Source organism: Muntiacus reevesi, chromosome 3 (genome assembly GCF_963930625.1).
Source record: "Muntiacus reevesi chromosome 3, mMunRee1.1, whole genome shotgun sequence".
Taxonomy (NCBI): Eukaryota; Metazoa; Chordata; class Mammalia; order Artiodactyla; family Cervidae; genus Muntiacus; species Muntiacus reevesi.
Genome location: NC_089251.1, coordinates 177,905,536 through 177,933,032, shown reverse-complemented (window position 1 = coordinate 177,933,032; position 27,497 = coordinate 177,905,536). Strand labels below are relative to the sequence as shown.

General features: G+C 41.2%; 1 protein-coding gene across 1 annotated transcript; it reads left to right on the top strand.

The window, feature by feature from the left end:
- On the top strand, nt 1-26,857 carry ZC2HC1B (zinc finger C2HC-type containing 1B). Its single transcript, XM_065928956.1, has 7 exons — nt 1-4; nt 162-223; nt 2,600-2,719; nt 3,258-3,396; nt 14,657-14,796; nt 20,076-20,181; nt 26,787-26,857. The coding sequence occupies exons 1-7, from the start codon at nt 1-3 to the stop codon at nt 26,855-26,857; spliced, it is 642 nt and encodes a 213-aa protein (XP_065785028.1).
- The last annotated feature ends 640 nt before the right edge of the window (nt 26,858-27,497 follow it).

Here is a 27,497-nt window from a genome sequence, read left to right as displayed (position 1 = left end):
ATGGGTGAGTTTTACAAAGGATCTTCCTAAGAGAAGGAAGTCGCTGGATGATGGGGGGAGAGTGAGGACATCAAGCTATTGAGGTCTCCCCCACTCAGTCATTTCTTCTTGGGCAGGCAAGTCCATGAAACTAACATAATGTGCTCTTGGATCCTATACAGATGGCAATCAGGAATTATTTCCCTGTGAAGTCTGTGGAAGACGCTTTGCAGCAGATGTTCTGGTAAACATAAAGACATTTTGTAGATGTGTTTCATTGGAGTTAAATGAACTGTCAAGTCAGTGAGGAGGCCGCAGTGGCAAAGATTAAAGACAGATGTGGAGGGAAAGCAAGGGGAGAAAAGTACATAACCTGTGGCTGGCAGGCCCCGAGGACACTTAGGTAGGTTGATGCTGCCCCCTTCAAAAGGGAGCTTTTTAAATCTGGTCCCCTTCCTGAAAGGAAGCCAGATAAAAGTGTCTTGGCACAGCTGATTGTCTCTTGAGAGGTTTTGGCTCTTTCGCCTTTTCTATAAGCATCAAAAATTCAAATTTTAAGGCCAAAGCACCAGGGAAATTAGCTAGTCAAGAGGAATGAACATTGAATTTGGAGCATCTGGAAACTTGGCTTTTAGCCTCAAATTTGTCACTAATTCTGACAAGTCCTTTAACCTCCCTCTGTTTTCTGCTTTGCCACGTATAAAGACAACTCTCCAGTTTCAGGGATTTAATGTAATTTGAACAAAATGGGTGTTAGTCCTGTTCCAGGACCTAATTGTTAATTAGATTTAAGCTAACTGCATGTCAAGTCCCCTGATTGATGCCCATAAAGTTGAATAAAGGCTTGATTTATTTCAAAATTAGGAAAACAAACTTCCCATATTATGAAGGAGTTCCCAAGAAAAATGATTTTTTTTAAAAATCTAAGATAATGAACTATTAGCTGGGACATTTAGATCAAAGAGTCTTGTTTTCAAACTTAAAAGAATTTGGACTATAATCCTGACTACATTTGGGGCAAAAGACCACCAAATGAGGTTGTAGGTTTTATTTCTCTGGGGAATTTAAAAATAGAATATCTGTTCTAGTTAACTGCAGCTAGAGCTTCCTGGATCTAGAAGGGGAACTCACAAGGCCTATTGTGGCCCAATAATCCCCCAGGGAACTGCCTTTGCGAACCCAAGACTGCACCCCATGAGACTGGATTTGAGACCCAGGGAGGTACCTTTGAAGAGAGATCACTAAATGCTAAGTATTCTTGAGTCCTCTTGAGTTTTACTTCGTTGACCCATTTCTGGGCTGCAAAGAGCAGTTGATCAAGCGATCTGCTCTTTCTCTTCTCCCCTTCAGTTTTAAAATGGTATGGCGTGTTTATCACCAGGTGCAGTGATTTTCATGGATCCTGTATTTTTTGGGTCTGGACAAAGTAACTGATAGCTGTTATGAGTTACATGACCATGAATGAAGAGGGTTTAGAGTGGAAGGCAAAGATTGGCATAATCCTTTAGTGGTGCAGTAACTTTATAAAGGTGGTACACAGGCAGTATTCTGGCCTGGGAAATCCCATGGACAGTGGAGCCTGGCGGAGCCTTGTCCGTGGGGTTGCAAAAGAGTCAGACATAACTTAGTGACTACATCACAACTACAAACAACACAGGCAAAGCTCTATATGCTGGTTCCATGGTTTTTGTACCAGAAATGCTGAGTTTTTACTGGTCTACTGGCTGGAGTCATTTTCTCTGCCAATGGTCTTGTAAGTATTGTAATATTTTAAAGTTTAATATTATAAGCTTAGGTTTGCTCTAAAATAAATGACTTCATGAAAAATGTTTGGACACACTAAGGGAAAATGTCTTCATAACTTAAATGGAATTTATGTATTTTTCATTTGTCGTATGGTTGTCCCAGTTGTTTCTTGCAGATGTTCTCAAATATTTCTTTGAAACCTCTCCACTCATTTTTTTCAGGAGTTAAGTGGTTTGATTTGCTGTATGTAGAAAAGCAACCCAGTTAAATCCAGTTTTGAAATGTTGAGTGGTAAGAGTTTTTCTGAAAAGTTTCCACTTGTATAAGAAGCTAAGTTTCCCCTTGCTTTGCATACTTTTGTATGCAGAGAATTACTTCAAAATGATGGAAAAACAAGGTTGTTGGGACTCAATTCCTGGATGACTTGCTTTTGGAATTTAGAAACAGTGAAGGCAGAAAACAGAATAGAAGTAAAGAAAATTTCCTTGGCTTCAGTGAGTACCTAGCCAAATATCAGAAATAATTTATTTCAATTTAAACTAGAAACTGAGTCTTTTCAACATTGTTTAATGCTTGCAACTATTCACTGAGCCCAAGTGGTTAAGTTAAATATGTAAGACCAAATTTTAAGTCAGTTTCTTTAGCTGTAGAGGCCTTTTCTTGACCTTGCCCAAACACAATATCTAGTTATGTGTAACATGGGTGAAGAGAGCCAGATGGATTTGCTCTGCTGTGATTTGAGAGTTAGAGAATGAACTTGGCTCTGAAGGTGCAACCCAGTCACTGCAGTGGGGGCTGCTTGAATACACTGAGCCATTACGAACTCTGTGATTGTACATGTTAAAAATGTTAATCCCCACTCCTTCTTTTCTAGGAAAGACATGGACCAATTTGTAGAAAACTCTTCAACAAAAAACGTAAACCTTTCAATTCCTTAAAACAAAGATTGCAGGGCGCTGACATTCCCACTGTGGTGAAGGCGCCTCAGTCCAAGGTACTATCGATATCTTCCTCGCTGTTCTTGATTATGTCCTTCAGTACATGAAAGCCTCTTTCTGGCTCTCTGCTTTCATTTTTGCTTGATAGGGCAATGTAATGTCATGTAAGTATAATCCACCTTTACTGTTTTCTTTTTAATCATGCACACTTAGATTTCCAAATGTATTTCAGATACTTTCCAGATGTGGCAGAAAACAAATCTCGTTTATATTTTCATTAGAGTAGCATTAAATCCAGCAATTAACTTGGAAGACAGTCACTTTAAGGTTACATTTAGGTCTTCCTTTAAAGTTTTGTAATTTCTTTGTTTTTTGTGATTGTTGTTTTGTATTTTCCCTCACTACTGTGACTTGAAAATTTTATTACTGTGTTTTCCAAACCTCTTTTAGTGCTTTTGGAAAGCAAACTCTCTTTTTTTCTCCAAATTTCACAGTTCCGTTTCTTATAAATTCAAATCCCAGCTTAAAAAAAAAGATTAAAACAGTGAGATATATAGCCTAGATTAGTATATGTTGGTTTAATTTTTTTTACAGCCACAACCCGTGAGAAAATCTAACTGGAGACAACAGCATGAAGACTTCATTAATTTGATTCAGTCAGCAAAGCAGTGTACACTAGCCATTAAAGAAGGCCGGCCTCTCCCACCTCCACCTCCTCCAACCGTCAACCCAGGTGTGTGGACAGTTTGGTTTGCTTTTGACATTTTACTCTTAACCAGTTGAGGCTATGCTTGAGTTTTTGGCCGAGTCATTATACTTTGCTTCCTCCTAAAGCATAAATACTAATCTGCTTGCAAGGTGGGAGACCTGGGTTTGATCCCTGAGTTGGGAAGATCCCCTGGAGAAGAGAAAGGCAACCCACTCCAGTATTCTTGTCTGGAGAATTCCATGGACAGAGGAGCCTGGTGGGCTACAGTCCATGGGGTCACGAAGAGTTCGATGACTGGGCGACTTTCACTTTCCCAGCATCAGGGTCTTTTCCAGTGAGTTGGCTCTTTGCATCAGGTGGCGAAAGTATTGCAGCTTCAGCTTCAGCATCAGTCCTTCCAGTGAATATTCAGGGTTGATTTCCTTTAGGATTGACTGGTTTGATCTCCATGCTGTCCAGGGGACTTCGAGAGTCTTCTCCAGCACCACAATTTGATATTTCTTCAGCACTCAGCCTTCCTTGGGTCCAACTCTCACATCCGTACATGACTACTGGGAAAAACATAGTTTTGACAATATGGACCTTTGTCGGCAAAGTGATGCCTCTGCTTTTTAATACACTGTCTAGGTTTGTCATAGTTTACCTTCCAAGGAACTTGTGTCTTTTAATTTCCTGGCTACAGTCACCGTCCACAGTGATTTTGGAGCTGAGGAAAATAAAATCTGTCCCTGCTTCCACTTTTTCCCTTTCTCTTTGCCCTGAAGTGATGGGACCAGACGCCATGATCTTGGTTTTTTTAAATGGTGAAAGTCAGATTTTTCACTGTCCTTTTTCACTCTCATCAAGAGGCTCTTTAGTTCCTCTTGGGTTTCTGCCATTAGATTGGTATCATCTGCATATCTGGTGGTGGCTTAGTCACTAAGTCGTGTCTGACTCTTGTGACCTCATGTACTGTAGCCTGCCACCCTCCTACGTCCATGGGATTCTCCGGGCAAAAATACTGGAGTGGGTTGCCATTTCCTTCTCCAGGGGATCTTCCCGACCCAGGAATCAAACCTGGATCTCCTGCATTGCAGGCAGATTCTTTACCAACTGAGCCACGAGGGAAGCCCTCGTATATGATATTTGTCCTGGTAGTCTTGATACCAGCTTCTGATTTTATCCAGCCTGGCATTTTGCATGATGTACTCAGCATATAAGTTAAATAAGCAGGGAGACAATATACAGCCTTTTTGTATTCCTTTATCGGTTGTCCAATTCATGAATATGGGATGTCTTTCCATTTATTTATGCCTTCTTTAATTTCTTTCAGCAATGTTTTGTGGTTTTTAGTGTTTGAGTCTTTTGCTTCTTTGGCTAAATTTATTTCTAAGCATTCTTTTGGTATTATTGTAAATGGAATTGTTGACTTTCTCTTCAGATTGTTAGTGCATAGAAGTACAACCAATTTTTGTGTGTTGTTGTCCTGCAGCTTTGCTGAATTTTGATTATTAGCTCTAACAAGTGGTTTTTGGTGTGGAATCTTTAGGGTTTTCTACATATCAGTTTATATTATTTGTGAAAGGAGATGTTTACCTATTCCTCTTCAATTTGTATGTCTTTTCTGTGTTAAATCTTCTGGTTAGAACGTCCAATACCATGTTAAATAGCATTGGTAAAAACAGATATCCTTGTCTTATTTTCCATTGATAATGTTAACTGAGGGTTATAACTGACTACTTAAAGCATGAGTAGGAGCATACTATGGGAATTATAACATTTGGAAGTGAAAAGTATGGCAATAACAGGATATGGTTGAGTGGGAAAATGAATATATATTGTTGAAAGGTTCTTAAGGTTTACATGAGTAGGTATAGTACTATCTGAAGGTAGAGTATTATATCATAAAGATGCCTATTAATAAGCCCTAGAGTAGGCATTCAAAAATATTGATGTATAGCTGATAAGACATTATGTTGACTGGAGATAAAATGGAAAAAAATTCAATCTAAAGAAGACGTGAAAAGATGAAAAAAGGAATAAAGACCAGGTGGGATAAATATAAATAGCAAAATGATAGGTTTAAACCTAACCATATAGATAGTTGCCTATAAATAACCTGAACACTTAAGATAAAATGCAGAGATTGTCAAACTGAATACTAAAGCAAGGTCCAATTATATGTTTCCACAAGAAACACTTTAAAGACACAAATAAGCGAGCAGGAGGTAACAAGATGGGGAGGTGAACCAGGTGGGTCTAGAGAGGCCACACCTTCCCTGAGGGACAGCTGCTCCTTGGCTTGTATCATTTTGATCCAATTGACATCTGTAGCTATAACGTGATACACAGTGACAGCAGAATATAATTGTTATCAAGTACACATGGAACATTCAACCAAGATAGACCATGTGCAGGACCACAAAGTGGATCTCAATAAATCTGAAAGGATTGAAATCATACAGACTATGTTATTTGAGTACAGTAGAATTAAATTAGAAATTAATGATGAAAATATATCAAGAGAACTCTTGAGTATTTGGAAATTAACAAATAATTTCTAAATACCCTATGACTCTAAGAAGAAATTACAAGAAAAATTAGAAAATATTTTTAACTGAATGGTAATGAAAACATACCAAAATTTGTGGGATTCAGCTAAAGCAGTGCTTAAAGGAAAGTTTATAGCTTTAAATGCTTGCATTAGAAAAGGGGGAAAAAGGTTTAAGTCAATTGCCTTAAACTTCCTCTTTAAAAAGTTAGAAAAAGAAGAACAAATTACACTTAAGTAGAAGGAAGAAAATAGTAAATGTAATTCATCATATTAACAAAATATTTTTTTCAAGTGTATGGTCATCTCAGTAGATACAGGAAAAGCCTGTACAAAATACAATACCTATACATGCTTAAAAAAGAAAAAAGCTCTTAGGTAGAAATAAACGGGAACTTCCTTAATAAAGCACATCTCTGAAAAAGCTACAGCTAACATACAACTTAAAGGTGAAAAGCTGAACACTTTCCCACTGAGTTCAGGACAGAAGCAAGTGTGTCCTTTCTGACCACTTCCGTTCAGCACTATCCCGGACATGGTGCCCATTGTAATAAGGAAAAAGTTACGTATTTTATACACACACATAAACTTAAAGGTGGGAGAGGACAAAGTAAAACTATCCTTATTTACAGACAATGTGAGCATGAAGCAGTAAATGTAGAAAATCTTACAAAACTACAAAAAATGCTACTGAAATTGCAAGTTAATTTAATAGGCTTTCAGGATATAATGTCAATATACACAGGTGAGTTGTATTTCTGTATACTAGGCATGAGTGGGTTAGTTGCTTAGTTGTGTCCAACTCTTTGCAACCCCACGGACCACAGCCCACCAGGCTCCTCCGTCCATGGAATTCTCCAGGCTAGAACACTGGAGTGGGTTGCCATTTCCTTCTCCAGATACTAGGCATAAACAGTTGAAAAAAATGAAAGATGACATTACAATCATGTAAAAAACATGAAATACTTATGTATATATTTAACAAAATATGTGTAAGACTTGTAAAATAAAAGCCGCAACACATTCCTTAGAGAAATTAAAGAGGACCAAAATAAATGGAGATATTTACAATTTTTGTGGTTTGGAAGACTCCTGTATTGTGTTACGAAGTCGGTTATCACCAGATTGATCTGTGGACAAAATGTAATTCCAGTGAAGATCCCTGTGAGTTTTCTTGCCAAATGGGAATTGACCAGCTGATATTAAAATTACACAGAAATTCAAAGCCAGGATAGTTTTGAAAAAAGAATAAAATCAGAGGACTTACCTATCTGATGTCAAGACTTACAATAATATTACAGGATTCATGACAATTTGGTATTAGAATATCAACTGAACAGAAAAGAAAATCTAAATGTAGATCTCCCCTCAATCAATTTGTTAATTGATTTTTAACAAAAGTAGTTCAGAGTGGGAAAAGAAAGTCTTATTAACAACTGATGCTGAGACAACTGGATATCAAAATGGCAAAAATGAATTTTGATCCTTATACATACACAAAAATTCAAAATGACTCATTGACCTAACATAAGTGCTGTAACTGTAAGATTTCTAGAAAAAACAAACATCTTTGATCTAAGAGTCAACAAAGACTTTTTAAGCTGGATACAAGATACAGTAACAATTTTTTTTTAAAGGAAATTGGTAAACTGGGCTTCGCCAACATTAAAAACTTTAGTTGTGAGAGGACACCATTAGGAGAATGCAAAGATGAGGTATAGGGCAAGAGAAAATATTTACAACACTTGTATCTGAGGAAGGTCAAATAGCAAGAATATTTAAAGAAGTCTTATGACTTAATAGGATAACAACCCAATAAGGAAAAGGCAAGAGATGTCTTTGAACAGAATGTCACAAAATAATGGTCAATAAGCACATGAAAAGATACTCAGCATCGTTTTTAATAGGGACATGTAAATTAAAACCACAGTGAGACACCAGTACGCACCCACTTGAATGGCTAAAAGTGAAGACTGACAATACAAGTGATGGCTAGGATATAGAACAGCTGGAACTCTCATATGCTGCTACTGGGAGTCTAAAATAGCATAGTCACTTTGCACTGGTATTTTCTTAAGTTAAACATACACTTACCTATACAGCAATTCCATTCCTAACTGTTTATGCAAAATATGGCCTTAAAACAGACTTACACATTAATGGTCATAGCAGCTTCCTTTAAATAGCATAAACTAGGAACAACTGAAAATGACCATCAGCAAGTAGATGGATAAGCAAATTGTGGAATATCTACAAAATGGAATACAACTGAACAGTAAGAAGAAAGTGTAACGATACATGTAGCACCGTGGATGCCCTCTTACAGTAAGATATACAAGGGGTAGCACTCGTCTTTAGTGACAGGAAAATAGGAGTCTGGGTTTGGGAAGATGTTGACTGGAACAGGGGCATGAGGGGACTTTTGGAGGTAATAAATTTGTTCCACATTTTAATTGGGTTGGTTACACAAATATATTTGTCAGAACTCAAATAGGTGCATTTTATGTATGTAAATTATTCCTCAAAGTTCATTTTTAAAAGTAAAGAAAAAAGAAAATTCCCTTGGCAGTCCACTGGTTAGAACTCCACACTTTTGCTACCAGGGGTACAGGTTCAGTTCCTGATTGGAGTACTAAGATTGTGCAAGCCACACAGCACAGCAAAAAGCAATTAATTAAATTATATAAGAAGTAAAACAAAGTCACAGTGTAATACTATAAAAACCATCCAAAAAATTATCAGAACCTCAATACCAGAAAATACTGTTAATAACTGCTACATTTTTGCTAGGTGCTAATGAAAATATGACTTGGAATGGTCTGTTGTCTTAAGATGTTCCATAGAAAGATCTATGGCTGTAATTTTGATAAGACTTTGGCAACAAGCTTTGTATAATAAAAACATCTTTTATGAGAACTGCTTCATTTTATAGCAGAAGCTGCAGGGTTTATGGCTACCTTCTAGTTCTGTAGTTGAATAGTGAAAACATGTCAGATGTCCCACTGTGTGAATTTCTCTAATTTCCACGTTGGATTTAAAATGTGGGATTATTGTTTCTTTAAAATAAATAATTCCCTTTGTAAGGCCTCATCAAGTGTACAGTTTATTTTCCTGCCCTTTAAATTTTTATGCTAAAATATAGTTTTATAATTAAATTCTTCCCCATGCCCTTATTATAATTTTATGCACCAAGCAAAATGATTACCTCCAATAGCACATTTTCATTATGATCCAATTATTTTGATTGCACAGGGATTTTATATTAGCCCATATATCCTCCAGCTTAAATACTTAGAAAATTTATACAGACATAACTAGAGTTATTAATCATATGGGCTAGTATATATGAGTTTGGAAGTAATTTCCTTTTTTTTTCCCCAGCATGATTCCCTATTTCGTGGCCCAATTTTTTGACATGCATATATTCTAATTCTTATGACTTAAGTGAGTTTGCAGTCATTCAACTTTCCAAGATTATGTGACAGCTTATAGGGCAGTGATAATAGAATATTTACAATTGGGATTTTCAGTGAGTCCTGTTATTTGCTCACTGTTTCACAGGGCTACATGTTGATACATGGGTATTCAACAAAATGCTTGCATTTTCAAATGATGCTTAATTTTCCACTTTAATCTTTCATGAGATCTGGAGTAAGACTTTAAAAATCATTATCTGTTGAAATAGCACATCATGATTTTATGACATTATTGGCAGAGGAAGAGGAGACTGGATTGAGATGAGGGCAGAATGTGTAGCTCAGTCATGCTGTGTTCAAATTATTGTTGCAGGGAAAAAAACCTCTTCCATTCTCAGTGTGTTTGATCTTCTCTTCCTCTGCCCTCTTTTTTTTTTTTTTTTTTTTTAATTTTTAAAATTTATTTGGCTGTGCTGGGTTGCTGGGTCTTAGTTGCGGCATGTGGGATCTAGTTCTCTGACCAGGGCTTGAGACTGGGCCCCCTGCATTGGGAGCACGGACTCTTAGCCACTGGACCACCAGGGAAGTCCCCGCCTCTGCCCTCTTAAGCCTGGGCTTCAGGTTCCTCCTGTGGGCTCCTGGAGGACCTAGAGCTTCCTCCTTTGGGAGCTTATTCCCCAGAGTGGTAATTGTCTGCCTAGTCCTCTAGCCATCTCTGAGATTTTTGTCAGCAGGAAAATACACTTCAGCTTGGCTGTCTCCATGGCAGGATATAGTGAGTGCCAAATCCCTAGAAAGGTGCAATCAATGAATGAACAAGTCAGACTAAGGAAGCAACATGGTCACTACCGTAATCATTGCCTTTGACCAAACTGTCTCGCTTATGGTAGCAGTATCTCTGATATAAATGGTGTAAATTGTAACTTTGCAGTTGGTAAAACTAAAGAAATAACCACTGAACCACGAACTCAGTCCTAGATGGTTTTCTACACTATTGTAAATGAGTTCTGCATGCTAATGGCACTCTCTATTTTACTTTTCATAAGCAGTTTCTCCCTTGTTTGATAGTTGGAACACAAGCTGGCTGGGCCTGTTTCCCTATAGTAACAGCTTGTTCCACTCACCCACTGTGCCACGCCCCACTGTGGATTATCACAGGTAACTTTCACAACACCTCAGTGAAATAGGTGATATGTAGGTGCTGGGGAAATTGAAGCTGAAGGAGGTTAAGTAACGTGCCCAAGTGCACACACGCAGCAGGTGAAGAGCTGTGGCTCAAAACCAGTCAGGCAGGCTGTAGAGCCTTCACCATTTCCCAATGCTGCCTTCTTTTATTTTGCTCAAGGAATTGGTCACCATGGGAAAATTTTTGTTTCTGTATTAGAATGCTTAGTCCATGATTACAGAGACACTGTATCCTCAAGTTACTTGGAGTGTAATAGGTGTTCAGTAAGTATGGAATTAATGATGAAAGTGTGGTTTTTCTAGTAGTCATGTACGGATGTGAGAGTGGACCGCAGAAAAGGCTGAGTGCCGAAGAATTGATGCCTTTGAACTGTGGTGCTGAAGAAGACTTTTGAGAGTGAGAGCTCTGTAGCTCAGATGGTAAAGAATCTGCCTGCCATGCAGGAGACCCGGGTTCGATCCCTGGGTCAGGAAGATCCCTTGGAGAAGGGAATGGCCACCCACCCCAGTACTCTTGCTTGGAGAATCCCATGGACAGAGTAATCTGGCGAGCTACAGTCTGTGGGGTGGGAAAGAGTCAGACATGACTGAGTGACTAACAGTACTACTAATGGAAAGCAAGCAGTTCAAACCAGTCAATTCCAAAGGAAATCAACCCCGAATATTCACTGGAAGGACTCATGCTGAAGCTGAAGTTCCAATGCTTTGTCCACCTGATGCGAACAGCCAGCTCATTGGGAAAAGACCCTGATGCTGGGAAAGACTGGAGGCAAAAGGAGAACAGGGCAGCAGAGGGTGAGATGGTTGGATGGCATCACCAACTCAATGGACATGAGTTTTAGCAAACTCATGAGACGGTGATGGACAGGGAAGCCTGGCGTGCTGCAATCCATGGGGTTGCAAAGAGTCGGACATGACGGAGCAACTGAACAGCAACAAGGGAAAATTTCATGCAAAGATAGGCCCAATAAAGGACAGAAACAGTAAGGACCTAATGGAAGCAGAAGAGATCAAGAAGAGGTGGTAAAAATGCACAGAAAAACTATACAAAAAAGGTCTTAATGATCTGGATAACCACAATGGTGTGGTCACTCACCCAGAGCCAGACATCCTGAAGTGTGAAGTCAAGTGGGATTTAGGAAGCATTACTATAAACAAAGCTTGTGGAGATGATGAAATTCCAGCTGAGCTATTTCAAATCCTAAAAGATGATGCTGTTAAAGTGCTGCCCTCGCTATACCAGCAAATTTGGAAAACTCAACAGTATCCACAGGATGGGAAAAGGTCAGTTTTCATTTCAATTCCAAAGAAGGGAAATGCCAAGGAATGTTCAAACTGCTGTACAATTGTGCTCATTTCACATGCTAGCAAGGTAATGCTCAAAATCCTTCAAGCTAGTCTTCAAAAGTATGTGAACCAAGAAATTCCAGATGTACAAACTGAATTTAGAAAAGGCAGAGGAACCAGAGGCCAAATTGCCAACATCCATTGGATCATAGAAAAAGCAAGAGGATTGCAGAAAAACATCTGCTTCATTGACTATGCTAAAGCCTTTGACTGTGTGGATCACACAAACTGGAAAATTCTCCAAGAGATGGAAATACCAGACCACCTTATCTGCCTCCTCAGAAACCTGTATGCAGGTTAATAAGAAACATTTAGAACCAGACATAGGACAACAGACTGGTTCCAAAGTGGGAAAGGAGTACATTAAGGCTGTATATTTTCACCCTGCTTATTTAACTTCTGTGCAGAGTACAAAATACCAGGCTGGATAAATCACAAGCTGGAATCAAGATTGTTGGGAGAAATATCAACAACCTCAGATAATGCAGATGATACTACCCTAATGACAGAAAGTAAAGAAGAACCAAAGATCCTCTCAATAAGGGTGAAGGAGGAGCGTGAAAAAGCTGACTTAACCCTTACATGACATACATTGAAGAATAAAGCCACCCCCGCCCCCCAAAAAAAAAGCTGGCTTAAAACTCAACATTCAAAAAACTAAGATCATGACATCCAGTCCCATCACTTCATGGCGAATAGATGGAGAAAAAGTGGAAACAGAGACTGATCTTATTTTCTTGGGCTCCAAAATCACTGCAGATGATGACTGCAGCCATGAAATTAAAAGACACTTACTTCTTGTAGGAAAAGCTATGACAAACCTAGATACTGTATTAAAAAGCAGAGACATCACTTTGCCAACAAAGTTCTGTCTAGTCAAAGCTATGGTTTTTCCAGTATTCATATAGGGATGTGAGTTGGACCATAAAGAAGGTGAGTGCCGAAGAACTGATGCTTTTGAATTGTGATGCTAGAGAAGACTCCTGAGAGTCCCTTGGACAGCAAGGAGATCAAACCAGTCAATCCTAAAGGAAACCAGTCCTGAATATTCACTGGAAGGACTGATGCTGAAGCTAAATCTCCCATAGTTTGGTCACCTAATGCAAAGAGCCAGCTCACTGGAAAAGACCCTGATGCTGGGAAAGATTGAGGGCAGGAGGAAAAGGGAGCAACAGGGAATGAGATGGTTGGATGGCATCACTGATTCAGTGGACATAAATCTGAGCAAACTCCAGGAGACAGTGAAGGACAGGGAAGCCTGGCTTGCTGCAGTCCATGGGGTAACAAAGAGTTAGACATGACTGAGCAACTGAACAGCAGCTCCCAGAGTGTGAAGTAAAAGTTAAGAGCTAACCATTTCTTTTATTTCAGTCTCTTATATATTCAAATTCTTTCATTTTATGAGTATTCATTTTAGGAAATGATCTGTTGAAGAAGAAAACTCCCCAAACTGCTTAAAAAGATGCCTTCAAAAGAAATCTTTAGCTTTGAACATATCACTGCTTTAAATATCTGTTCACACATGTTTTGACTGTACACTAAACCAACCTTCTATGCAGAGCTTAAGATGATACTATCTCATATCCTTCCAGGGAGGAGAGAGAGTTATTATTCTACCTCTTGAATATCCACTTTGTCATCCCTTCAAGGTGCCTAAAGCAAAACAAAACAACACAACCCCCCACCAGCCCCCTTGCTGTGGAGGAAGAGGCTCCAACCTGGCTTCAGAACGTGTTATCATCTCCCTGATCTGAGAAGATCGGGGATCTTCTGCACTTCTTTCTCCCACTGTCTGTGTGTGCGCATGCTCGGTCGTTCAGTTGTGTCCGACTCTGCAAGCCCGTGGACTGTAGCCCGCCAGGTCCCTCTGTCCATGCGATTATCCTGGCAAGAATACTGGAGTGTGTTGTCATTTCCTTCCCCAGGTTTTGTTCCCAACTCAGGAATCGAACCCGTATCTCCTGCATTGCACGCAGATTCTTTACCACTGAGCCGCCGGGGAAGCCCCTCCCACTCTCTGGTAATTGCAGATTGGACTGACTGAGACCGCCGAGTCCTGCCCAGAACCTCAGAGGGTTCCAAGCCCCAGCCAGCTGCCAGAGAAGTTCTGACACTGGAAGCCGGAGTCCTAGCATCCCTTATTTCCTGTTTGTCTTTCCCTGTTCCCTTTTCCTTACCTGCTTTCTGAACATATTTATGTCTTCTCACTTCGAAATTCAGTAGGAAAATCTAGTTACTGCTGGAGGAGTGTGATGTTGGTTTCAAATTCCACCCCCCTCCCCCAGACGTTTGGGGTTTCCTGATAGCTCATTTGGTAAAAAATCCGCCTGCAGTGCGGGAGACCTGGGTTCGATCCCTGGGTTGGGAAGATCACCTGGAGAAGGGATAGGCTACCCACTCCAATATTCTGGTCTAGGAAACTCCATGGACTGTATAGCCCATGGGGTCACAAAGAGTTGGACACAGCTGATCAACTTTCACTTTTTTGTCATCAATGCCAGATTTCATCAGTACCACATATATAATTAATCTACTTTCTTAAAAAGCATAGCATGTAACATTTTAAGGGAACACTCATAATTGAAATAAGTACATAGGTAGGAAAATTTTCCTCCACCTTGTCCTTTATCTGCACCCTTGTATGTCTCCCCCTCTGGAACAGGCTGTCTCAAACCAGAGTTTGGTACCTCACTCTTTCACTTTGGAGAAGAGTTCATATTCTATTTATTTCATTTCGTATAGTCCCTCCCTTCCAGAATTGTTTTTGAAATGTTAATTGCCTTTTCATTGTTATCTTCATTTTCAGATTATATTCAGTGTCCATATTGTAAGAGGAGACTTAATGAAACTGCAGCCAGTCGACATATTAGTTTCTGCAAGGATCAAGAGTCTCGCCGAGTCTTTGATCCAGCCCAGACAGCAGCCAGATTGGCATCCAGAGCACAGGTAAGTCTCACCCCAGGTGTTGGCTCCTGCGCCCTTGTCTGCCCGGGGAAAGCAGGTAGAATTTGCAAGGGAACCTAAATCACCCGTCCTGAGAACTGTAAGGATCAGGACAGCCAATCTTCATTGGACTTGGCTACTTTTGAGCAACACTTTCCAGCTAAACAGCACCGTTGGATGTTGTAGAAAAAATTCTCTACAGGGTCTGAAGGTTCTTAGGTTGAAGACTTAGCTATCTAAGTATTGTTCCTGTGGTGTTATGGTGAGACTGTAACCAATGGTGATTGTCATCAGCTTTAACCACCCCCAATAGTGTTTAGAACCTGAAGTGAAACTGGCTTAAGTGGAGGAAACTGTCACACAGAGCCTGTTCTACAGGTTTGTGTTTGCTCTGTGGAGAAGGGTCTTCAGCCTGTTCAAAGCCCCAGAATCATCAGTGTAAAGTAAATAAATAAAACAGCCATTGTAAATTGGTAAAAACCCTGATGCTGGGAAAGATTGAATGCAGGAGGAGAAGGGGACCACAGAGGATGAGATGGTTGGATGGCATCACTGACGCGATGGGTGTGAGTTTGAGTAGGCTCCGGGAGTTGGTGATGGACAGGGAAGCCTGGTGTGCTGCAGTCCATGGGGTTACAAAGAATCGGACGTGACTGAGCAACTGAACAAATAAGTAAAATGACAGCTGGGCCAAGAAGACAATAGATTTATAAAAACAACCAGAAACAGCAAACAGCTCCATACACATCAAAGGTTTTGGAGACATAGCTTACAGTATACTGTGAAAACCATTAGTTTCATGTACATGTCTTAGATACCAAGAAAAGATTGTTATATTGTTCAGGCACTAAGTCATGTCTGACTCTTTGCAACTTCCATGGACTGTAGCACACCAGGCTTCCTTGCCTTTCACTGTCTCCCAGAGTTTGCTCAAACTCATGTCCATTGAGTCAGTGATGCAGTTTAACTGTCTCATCCTCTGTTGTCCCCTTCTCCTTCTGCCCTCAATGTTTCCCAGCATTGGGGTCTTTTCCAGAGAGTCAGCTCTTTTCATCAGGTGGCCAAAGTATTGGAGCTTCAGCATCAGTCCTTCCAATGAATACTCAGGTTTGATTTCCTTTAGGATTGACTGGTTTGATCTCCTTGCTGTCCAAGGGATTCTCAGGAGTCTTCTTCAGCACCACAATTCGAAAGCATCAATTCTTCGGCACTCAGCCTTCTTTATGGTCCAACTCTCACATCCATATGTGACTACTGGAAAAACCATAGCTTTGACTATACAGACCTTTGTTGGCAAAGTGATATCTCTGCTTTTTAATACACTGTCTAGGTGTGTCATAGCTTTTCTTCCAAGGAGCAAGTATCTTTTCATTTCCAAAGAATAGCAAGGAGAGATAAGAAAGCCTTCTTAAATGGCTGCTATCAAAAAGTCTACAAACAATAAATGCTGAAGAGAGTGCGGAGAAAAGGGAACCCTCTTACATTGTTGGTGGGAATGCAAACTAGTACAGCCGCTATGGAGAACAGTGTGGAGATTCCTTCAAAAACTGGAAACAGAACTGCCACATGACCCAGCAATCCCACTGCTGGGCATGCACACTGAGGAAACCAGAATTGAAAGAGACACGTGCACCCCAATGTTCATCGCAGCACTGTTTATAATAGCCAGGACATGGAAGCAACCTAGATGCCCATCAGCAGACGAATGGATAAGAAAGTTGTGGTACATAAACACAATGAAATATTAGTCAGATATTAAAAAGAACGCATTTGAATAAGTTCTAATGAGGTGGATGAAACTGGAGCCTATTATACAGAGTGAAGTAAGTCAGAAAGAAAAACACCAATACAGTATATTAATGCATATATATGGAATTTAGAAAGATGTTAACCTTGACCCTATATGCGAGACAGTAAAAGAGACACAGATGTACAGAACAGACTTTTGGACTCTGTGGGAGAAGCCGAGGGTGGGATGATTTGAGAGAATAGCTTTGAAACATGTATATTATCATATGTGAAATAGACCGCCAGTCCAGGTGGGATGCATGAGACAGGGTACTCAGGGCTGGTGCACTGGGAGGACCCAGAGGGATGGGATGGGGAGGGAGGTGGGAGGGTGTTCAGGATGGGGAACACATGTATACCCATGGCTGATTCATGTCAATGTATGGCAAAAACCACTACAGTATTATAATGTAATTAGCCTCCAATTAAAATAAATTAATTTTTAAAAAAAGAAAGCCTTCTTAAGTGAACAGTGCATTGAAGCAGAGGAAAACAATAGAAAGGGAAAGACTAGAGATCTCTTCAAGACAATTAGAGATACCAAAGAAAAGATTAAGTGGGTCTGAATACTTAACAGTAGAAGCATGTTTAGAAAGATTTCCATGATATCCAACATGTCATAGGAATGGGACCCTCTCTAACAATAGCACACCCTACAGACTATGGATTCTGACCTCTGCATATACTAGACAGTTACTGAATATCTGCGCTGTGCCTGCCGCTGCATCAGGTACTGGTTGATCAAGGATTTGTGATTCAGAGGCGGCGGCACCCTTGGAAGCAATGCAGTAGGAAAGTGCAGTAGTTGACATATACAGGAGCATGGCGGAGGCAGAGGCCACTTGTGATTCATGGGAAGCTTCAAGGAGGAGCAAATACTTTCCCCACAATATCAGAGGAATTGACCGGTCTAGATTTGGAGTTGGAAAGGACATTATGCACTAAATGTCCAGCCCGTGACCTGAGGGGCCCACCATGTACAGCTGAAGGACAGAGAGCCTGTGGGCGAGGGACGGGGGTGGGACAGGCCAGGTGAGCGTCGGAGTCAGGAGGGCTTCAACCCACGTGGGCTCAGAGAGGAGGAGAAGGGGTTAAGTGGATAGATGCCTTCAATCTGAGGCCGACCAGCCTGAGGGCCTGGAAGCAGGAATTGAAAGTCTCCAGGAACCCCAGAAGTCCTGTCCATCTTTCCTTCTTGTCTCTTCTTCCTCCTCCGCTGCTGCTTCAGCTTCTCTCTGCAAAACTCGGCCTTTCTATGCAATTGCCCCTCACTGGCCTCACACATCATTCTTTATGCAATGTCGACTGGTTGCATAATGCCGACTAGAGTAACATGGAATTGGTTTCTTAGATCACCCTGGCAGTTAGTGTTCAAGATGGACTGGTGAGAAACCAGTTAGAGCCACGCCAGCCGAAAAAGGAAATGAGGGCCCAGAGTCAGGACTAATGTGGGGGTGTGGGGGGGCGGTGTGTGTGTGTGAAGGGTATGGATTTAAGAGAGAATTGTTGGAACTGAGAAGCTGATTGGAATATAAGGTAAAAGAGTATCAGGGTTGGCAAAGAGGCATTTAACTCCAGAGCAGATAACACCACACGTCTAGATGAAAGAACACGGAATGCAGAGGTGAGGAGGTAGTCACTTTGGTGGGGCAGGCAAGGAGCCTGTGGTAACTATAGTTGTAGAGATTCAATCTTTACGCCTGAAATAGCATGGGAATCAGTGCAGTGTCGGAAGAACTTGGATTCTACAATCAGCAGTCAGGGTCTGACCTTCAGTTTTATAATATAGTATCTGTAGGTTAGTTTGGACAAGTTCCTTGAATTCTTTGAGACTCACTTTAGCCTGTGTCTGGCTGAGCTGTTAGGAGGATCACAAGTAACAGCAGTACCACACAGGCCCCCCTGCCTTTACCCTCTCAACACTGCCCCGACCCCCTTCCCTTCTCTGACAGTCCTCTCCTTGAGTGCAACAGGCACCACAATCTGGGGGGACATATGACTGCTTTGGACTTGTGAGAGTGAAAATGTTAGCCACTGAGTCGTGTCCGACTCTTTGCGACCCCATGGACGGCAGCCCACCAGGCTCCTCTGTCCATGGGATTCTCCAGGCAAGAATACTGGAGTGAGTTGCCATTCCCTTCTCCAAGGGATCTTCCCAACCCAGGGACTGAACCCGGGTCTCCCGCGCTGCAGGCAGATTCTTTACCATCTGGGCCACCTGAATTCAGCTTAATTTGGGGAGGGGGGGGAAGAAATGTACAACTCTACCTAGACTTTCTAAAGAAGTAAAGGGTGCATTATGTTTCTTCGAACGCTTCTTCTAAGCAGTCCACGAAGTAAGTCAGTGTTTGTGGGGCCAAGGGGAGCAGAGGGGGAAGCAGCGGACGGAAGTGCTTTTTATTCCTGAAGAAGGCCAGCTGGCTGTCCTGAGCGTAACCAGCAACTTGGCCTGGTTCCTCTCCTTGTCTTCCAGAGCGAAGTGGTGATTGGGAACACAGAAGAAAAATTGCTTGCTTTCTGAGTTGCTTGCTTTCTGAGTAAACTCGCTGTCGAGTGTATCTGAACGGCAGTGCTGTTTCCCCCATGCCAGCTTCGCCACTCTGGGGCCCTGCCTCATAGTGGAGCTTATTCAGAGGGAGAACAAAAAGGGAGGTGTTGTTTCCGTGTGGAAGGGCTGTTAACAGCACAGCTGAAATGTGTTTCTATTTTAAACATAATCAGCTCTAAAAAATGTGTTATACCCTTCACCAAAAGAGACCAGGATGGGTTCTCTGAAAATAGCTTGCTTTGTTTGCCTGGGGATGAGCTGCATGCCATCGCCTCGCAGCAGGCCCTGCCCAAGTGAGGATTCTCACTTCGAGGAACAGGTTATCTTTGTACCCGAGTTGCCATGGAAATGTGGAGGGATCTGTGGCAAGGTAAAAGGGAGGGCACAAAGGAACTCCCGAGGAACCTTTCAGTCCTTCTTCCCTATTAATTCGACTCTTCTGCTGCTGCCACTCAGGAGGGTGGGGAGTGGCGTAGGGATGGTGGAATTCCATGTTTAAAACATTTGATGCCTGCCAGTGTCTGTTTTTCTTCTCTGTACATGTATTTAAACACAAAATCATCTTCAAGTGTAATGAAAAGCCCAAATGTTCCCTAACTATCCTTATTGACATTAAGTGATTTCTTATGTCTCCACACAACTGATCGAACAGGATTAACACATCACCGTTTGCCCAAAGGGCTTGATGGTGGAATGAATGCTCCAAAACCCAGACATGGTTTTGAACCCCAGCAGGAAGGACAGGAGCCAGGTTACTGAGGTGCAGGGTGGTGGGTCCCTCTCACCTGGGTGTCACAGGTCCCGCACATGACTCCACCCTGCTGCTGGTGCACGGGAGGCCACATCCCCTCCTTGTATGCTTCCCGAGCTGACAGAGATCTTCCCTTCTCCTCCCCAACCCCCCGCCTCCCCGCTGGCCTCCCTCTCCCTCTGTCTCCCTCTCCAGGGTAGAGCTCAAATGAGTCCAAAAAAGGAACCGACTGTAACCAGTGCTGTGGGAGCTCTGCTGCAGAACAGGGCCCTGGAGGCCAGTGCAGCGCCAACCAGGCCAGGTGAGCTGGAATGAGCATCTCAGCTATCGAATGACGGGGTCACAGGAGACCACTGTTGGCTTTGAGATTTGCTGGCGGTCAGCAAAAGCTATGACATCCAAAGTTGCTTTGGGATATAAAGATATGTGAGTTTGTTTGAGATTTAGAGCTTATTTGGCAAGAAAGGACATTTCCTAATTTTCCAAGATTAGACAACTCTTGACAGTATACAAAATCAAATCTGATGACAATAGCCGGAGCTAGACCCGTTGTTCCCAGGTCTGGTAAAATTAAGAAGAGATTCAGGGTGGGAGATGGCAGTGTGTCAGGTTTTATGTTGAAAATAAGGGAAGAAAATGAAATTGTGGTCTCAGAGGGATATCTGTACGCCCATGTTCATTACAGCATGTTTCAAATGGCCAAGATACAGAAACACCCTTCATATTCATTGATGGATGAATGGATAAAGACGGGGTATATATACACAATGGAATATTATTCAGCAATAAAAAGAGAAGGAAATCCTTCCACTTTCAACTTCATGGATAAACCTTGAGGTGAAATAAGTCAGAAGGAGGGCAAATACTGTATGATCTAGGTTATGTGCGTGCTCAGTCGTGTCCGACTCTTTGCCATCCCATCGACTGTAGCCCACTATGTCCTCTGTGGAATTTTCCAGGCAAGAATACTGGAGTGGGTTGCCATTCCCTTCTCCAGGGCATCTTCCCAACCCAGGGATCAAACCTGAATCTCTTGCGTCTCCTGAACTGGCAGATGGGAAGCCGTGCATGGAACCTTAAAATGTTAAACTCATAAAAACAGAGAGTAGAATGATGGTTGCCAGGAGTGGAGGGTAGGGTGGGAGAAGTGGGGAGATGTTGGTGAAAGGGTACAAACTTCCAGTAAGAAGATGAGTGAGTTCAGGGAATCTAACATTCAGCAGGGTGACTGTAGTTAACAGTACTGTATTATCTACTTAAAAGTTGCTGAGAGAATAAATCTTAAATATTCTCACCACAGACACACACACACACACACACACACACAAGTAACTATGTAAGGTGATGAGTGTGTTAACCAATCTTACTGTGGTAATCATTTTGCAATACATACATGTGATAAATCATCACATTGTACACCCTAAACTTGTACATTATATTCAATTAGGTCACAATAAGGCTGGAAAAAAAGAAAATGGGGAAGAATTTCCTTCCTAGGATGAAATAATGTCTTCAAAGTAAGAAAAAGGAATGCCCACCATTTTAGTACTTACTTTATGCTTGACCCATTTCTTTTAATCTTCACAATAATCCTCCAAATGTTTTAATCTATGGAATGGGAACTGAGGCTCAGAGAGGGCGAGTTGTTTAAGACACACAACTGGTTAGACAGCAGAGCTGAGTTAGATACCTCCTTTTTCTCTTCATTGAGCTGCATTGCTAGTAATGGACATTCTTCTTTATGGTCAGCATCACTATGAAGGCAATGAATGAAGTGAATGAAATCATGACCATATCGGCACCTCTGGTCAGGAGTCTTATTCTGAAGGTATTATCAGAACCAGAATAAGAAGTGCCAGTCTGATAGTCCATAAGGTAACAGCACCAGAAATCTTTATCATTAGTTTTTAAATTCCTCCTGAGTTGCTTACATGGGTAAAAAATTGAATTGTTATTTTAAAAATTCCTAGCCATCTAAACTCAAACAACTAGTTGTTTTTTTTTCTTCACTTTCTGTAGGAATTTAACCATGGGGCAGGTTTTAGTTTTTACTAAGGAAAAAAGTAATTCAAATCATTTATGTATTCTTTTGGTAAAACTTCCACTAACAAACTTTTTTTTTCTAAAGTGTAAAATGACTAGTGTCCTTGAGAAAAGACAATTTCTTTATATTATAGTTTCTTCTTATTTTTTCAAAGAATATATTATAATGCTTCCCTTTCAGTGAAAAACATCCTTTTGAGTTTGTTTGTGAAGAGGGAGTATTTCTTAATTCATTGGAATTAGACAACTCTGACAGGGTGCCAAGTCAAATGCAAGCACAGCCTCGGAGTCTAAGACCTTTATTCCCCGGTTTAGTAAACCAGGAAAGAGACTGGGAATGAGGGAAGACAGGCCTAGTATTGAAAAGAGGAAAAGAGTTTCCTTCCTTCAACTTAGCAGTTAAAGCAGCAGCAAGGTACAAGTGGAAAGGTCCTGAATCAGGGCAGCAGTCCTGTGTCCCAGTATGTGGCGATGAGCAGGACGATATACAGGCACCATTCTGGTACACTAGGAAATAGATGAGCAGGCCAGCAGATCTAAGCAAAATACATCATATTTGTTATTAACTCGTCAGCGGTGGTTTGTAATCACTGTGATGTTGTTAAGTAAAAGGCCGAATCCAGCAGAGTCCACACCAGGTCTGTGCCACCAGCTGACCACACCATCCACTGTCTCCTTTCCATCTGGCTTGAGCAGCCTCTCTCGCTCCTGCTCACTCCTGGCTCAGGGACTTTGCACTGGCCGCCCCCTCTGCTGAAAACCAGAACACCCCTCAGTGATCTACCCTGCCGTCTCCCACCTTCCCTCCCTCCAGCTCTTTAGCAGAGTGTCTTCCCAGTGGGCCCCGCACCCACCCAGCTTCTGTGTTTCAAGGTAATCAAGCCCACTATAATTCTCTTTGTAGTTTTCCGAAATAGCAGTTACCATCATCTAATATATTCAATACATATTTATTTTTTTCCTGTCCCACCCACTATGCCAGAAAAGGGGATAGAAGCTTCAAGAAGGCAGGAATCTGTCTACTTGGTTTATTTTCTGTTGTACTGCTCAGGTTCGATCCCTGGATTGGAAAGATTCCTTGGAGGAGGGCATGGTAATCCACTCCAGTATTCTTACCTGGAGAATCTCATGGACAGAGGAGCCTGGCGGTCTTTAGTCCATGGGGTCGCAAAGAGTTAGACACGGCGGAAGTGACTTAGCACACACACATCTCTACTTGTTAGAATTGTTCATGGCATTTATGAAATGCTCAGTAAATACTCTTTGAATGAAATATATTGGACAAAGTGGGTATCTTGAGTCTATAATTTCTCACTTAAAAATGAATAGAATTGTCATGTTAATTAGCTTTAAGAGATAGCTTTTTAAAAAAATTTCTGGTTCAAGATGTTTTTTCAATTTAGTTTCTGTTTTTACCTGTGGCCTCACCTGTTAACATTTAAAAATAAAATCACCAAGGTTAGTGTGCTTTTAAATTAGTCACATTTCATTTGAAGCCATTCTGGAGAGAAAGCAGAAGTATATTGAGGGGAGGTGAATTTTCAAAACTGTTTAAGGCTTGGAGAAAAGCCTGAGTGTTTTTACTAATGTGAATAGGCCTATGTATGAATCAGACTCTCATCTACTGGCCATTGTTTTTGATCTGGTCAGTACTAATCTCTGTGTAGTAAGAGGATCTTTTTAAAAACTGTTGGTGTGGCCTAGCTATCTTTAGATTGACAATCTGTCGTTTAGGCCACTTGATGTCACTTGCCTTCCACTTGCAATCCTATTATTGCCTTTCATCTAGCTGGTAGTTAGCCCTCTAAAACCCCAGCTTTCATTCTTTGACTCTCTTGAGTAAAACAAACGTTTAGAATCTCCCAGTTATAACCTTTTGTTTTAAATTCACAGTGAGGGAAGACATGTGTTAAGCACAATCCGCAGTCAGTAATCATTATATCTAATGTTTAACAGTGGGATATAAAAGTCTTAAGGGACTATAAGAAAGAGATCTATTTTTCCCAGGAGGTTTTATGGAGGAGGTTTTATGGTCAGAGAAAGTTTCATAGAGGTGGAGGCTTTGGGGATGAGTTAGATTTTGACCAATGGAGAAAAGTTGCGGAAGCAACAGAGATATGAAAATAAGAACACAACACATACTCTGGGGGGGGGGGAATGGTTCATTTGGCCAAAGTGTGGAGAAGAACTGGGGTTAAAGTTAGAATGGAAGGCTGGCACTAGAGCAAGGAGGGCCATAAATACTCAGCAGGGTTTCCAGACTATGTGTGATTAATGCCAATGCTGGTGTCACTGCCCTGACACATGTGTCTGTGAAAGTGAGGCTCTTACGATGACCTAGGAACTTTTTGGTTCTACAGATTTTAAGTTAGCCTGCCAAAATGTTTCTTGAGAAAGGGCATTTTTTTAAAAGTTGACATGGGAGATATTAATGCTTACTGTAGAAGATCTTAGAAAATGGAGAGAAAGTATGAAGAAAATAAAATCATCCATAATTCCACTCCCTGACATGTCTACCGTTAATATTGATACCTCTTCACTTTTTCTCTTTATTCGCTGACTCTTTTGTTTTCTTTTGATCTAAATTAGGATCATAGTCCATGAACACATCCTGATTTTTTTCCCCACAGACGTTCAACATTTCCCTATGGCAAAGAGTTTCTTTAAAAACATAATATCATATGTTTTCAAAGATACAAATGATATCACAAAAAGACAATATAACTTGTCTATTTTCCTGATGTTGAATAGGTAGGTTGTCTCTGCTTTTTTGCTGTACCGAATATTTCCCTTCTTCATAGACAGTGAATTAAGCCCATGCTTAATTGTATGCTCTTCTAAACTCTTCAAATATGAATCTTCATTAATCCTTATTTAATCCTCACAGTAACACAAAGGGGTAGACATACTATTCATAGCCCTAGTTTCCAGGTGAGGAAAGCAGAGAGGGGATGCAACTTGCAAAAGGAGTTTTTAATAGAAAATGGTAGAGCCAAGCAAATCTTCATCTACTTTGGGAAAACTGGATCAAAAAACATTAAGGAGATAATTATATAAATATTATATATTAATTAGCATATATTATATACTAGTACAGCTAGTATATAATTGAGCTGGACTGTAAAGAAGGCAGAATGCCAAAGAACTGATGCCTTTGAGCTGTGGTGCTGGAGAAGACTCTTGAAGGTCCCTTGGACAGCACCGAACTCAAACCAGTCAGTTTTAAGGGAAATCAACCCTGAGTACTCATTGGAAGGACTGATGCTGAAGCTCCAATATTTTGGTCATCTGATGTGAACACCTGACTCATTGGAAGAGTCCCTGATGCTGGGAAAGATTGAGGCCAGAAGGAGAAAAGGGCATCAGAGGATGAGAGGGCTGGATGGCATCACCAATGAAATGGGCATAAACTTGCACAAACTTCAGGAGATGGTGAGGGACAGGGAGGCCTGGTATGCTGCAGTCCATGGGGTCACAAAGAGTTGGACACGACTGAGCGACCGAACAACATATACTAGTATATATATTAGGCTTCCCTGGTGGCGCAGATGGTAAAGAATCTGCCTGCAATGCAGGAGGCCCAGATTCGATCCCTGAGTCAAGAAGATCCCCTGGAGAAATATGTATATTACTTAGTAGATATATGTTTAGGAAATTATTTTAGAAAAGGATATGGCTCTTTCTCACAAAGATTCTAATGTTCAGATGAGAACTGAGTTTATAGCCTGATCAGCAAATATCTACATGGCTCTTTTCTCAAGGGATTTGATACAGGAGTGACGGATTTACAGGGAAGGCACCTCTGGGCAGCAGCTTCTCTGGCACCTTTATACAGAGAGACTAAGACCACTGTGGAGTTGTAGCTCTGGTTTCTGCTTTGGTTTCTGGAGCCAGTGGGTTTGATCAAGTTGAGCATCCTGCCTGCACTGACCTGCCTTGGGGCTTTTGTGGTCCGTTGCTCAGTCATGTCCGACTCTTTGTGACCTCATGGACTGTTGCCTGCCAGGCTCCGCTGTCCATGGGGTTTTTCAGGCAAGAATACTCCCCTCCTTACCTCATTTAATTGTGTAGCAAATGTAGTGAGTATTGAAGGGTCAGTTACTGATTCCTTGGGAAAAACAAAACTTGTAAATCTTTGGGTAATACTATCACTGAGTTTTATCCTGTGTCCTTTGATATTGATTCACAATTTCCTGGGGGTTGTTCGGTCATTCTTCCTTTGTAAAACACTGATTAGAAAAGAGGCCTCTAGGACCGAGAGTACTATTCTTTTTTCAATGATTTCTCTGAGAATCCTGTCCCATCCCATGTGATCCAGCACAAACTGGCGTGTTTTGCCCATAGATTCCTCTATCTCCATTTCTAGCAGTGGGGCTGAACACGGAGGAAAAGAGTCCTGTTTGGGAAGTGAGTCCATCACTGTGCAGATAACTGCTGGGAGGGAAGGCCTCTCATGCTTCCATGAGGTTTATCAAACCCTTTCTAACACGAGAGCAGGCAAAGAATTTTATGAAGATGTGGAACATTCTCTGGGTACATTTTGAAAGGTGGGGCTATAGTGGGATCAGGTGTTGAGGGTCAATTTGTATAAATGGGGGGGGTGGTCATTGAGGTGGTGGGCCAACGGGCCCATCCATGGGTAATTGAAGGCTTAAGGGTAGAAGACAGAGGGTTTCTAACACAGATTCTGTTTTCCTTATTATCTGGCCCAGGATAGGGACTGTGAACTTGTCTATAGCTCCAAAACAAAAAGGAAGAATAGAGACTTTTGAGTCCAATGTGAGAATTTCATAATCATCCCTTTTTTCTGTTGTTGCTAATGTTTGCTTTTACATAGTAACAAATATGTTTATGTCTGCAAAGGATCATCAGTGGACCCTGCTTCTGGAGCAAAACTCAGACAAGGATTTACTAAATCTTCTAAAAAAGATTAACTCCTAGAGGCCAGGTAAGGAAAAAAAAAATTTTAACGTCTATGTGTTGCCAATCATCTAATGGGCAAGACACAGTTAATGAGCCTTTAAGAGGATGAATCCATAGCAGGCCAAAGAGGAATTTGGGCAGATCCTGATTTAGGTTACTAAAATGTATGCTCTTGAAACTTACTCTTTTGTTAAACATATAATTTGAAATGACGTTCGGTTTTTGCTTCTCGAATTGGACAGGAAGCAGGAATAATTTTTCATTTTGTTTCTTGGATTTAACAGGAAAGGGAAATGATTCTTCATTTTGACCAGGAAGGTTACTGCCCTGTCCCTTTTACTAAACAAAGACAGGTCCCTGAGGTTGACACTGAATAGACACTGCTATGAAGCTGGAGAATTTTTGATATTGTGAATTGTTAAAAACAATGAACAATTAAAAGAGGCCTGTATTGACATTCTTAATGTGGGAACAACCAAGTTCCAAAGTAAGTGTCTTCCCCTTCTGCTTTCAGCCTGGCTCCCTAACCGTCCTTGGCCTGGATGGTTGTACCCAGGAACTCCACCTAAGGTGAGGGAACGGGGGGCATCTGTTTACACGCATGCAATTTCTCTGGAGACATCATGTAGAACAAGTAAAAACTACATTAAA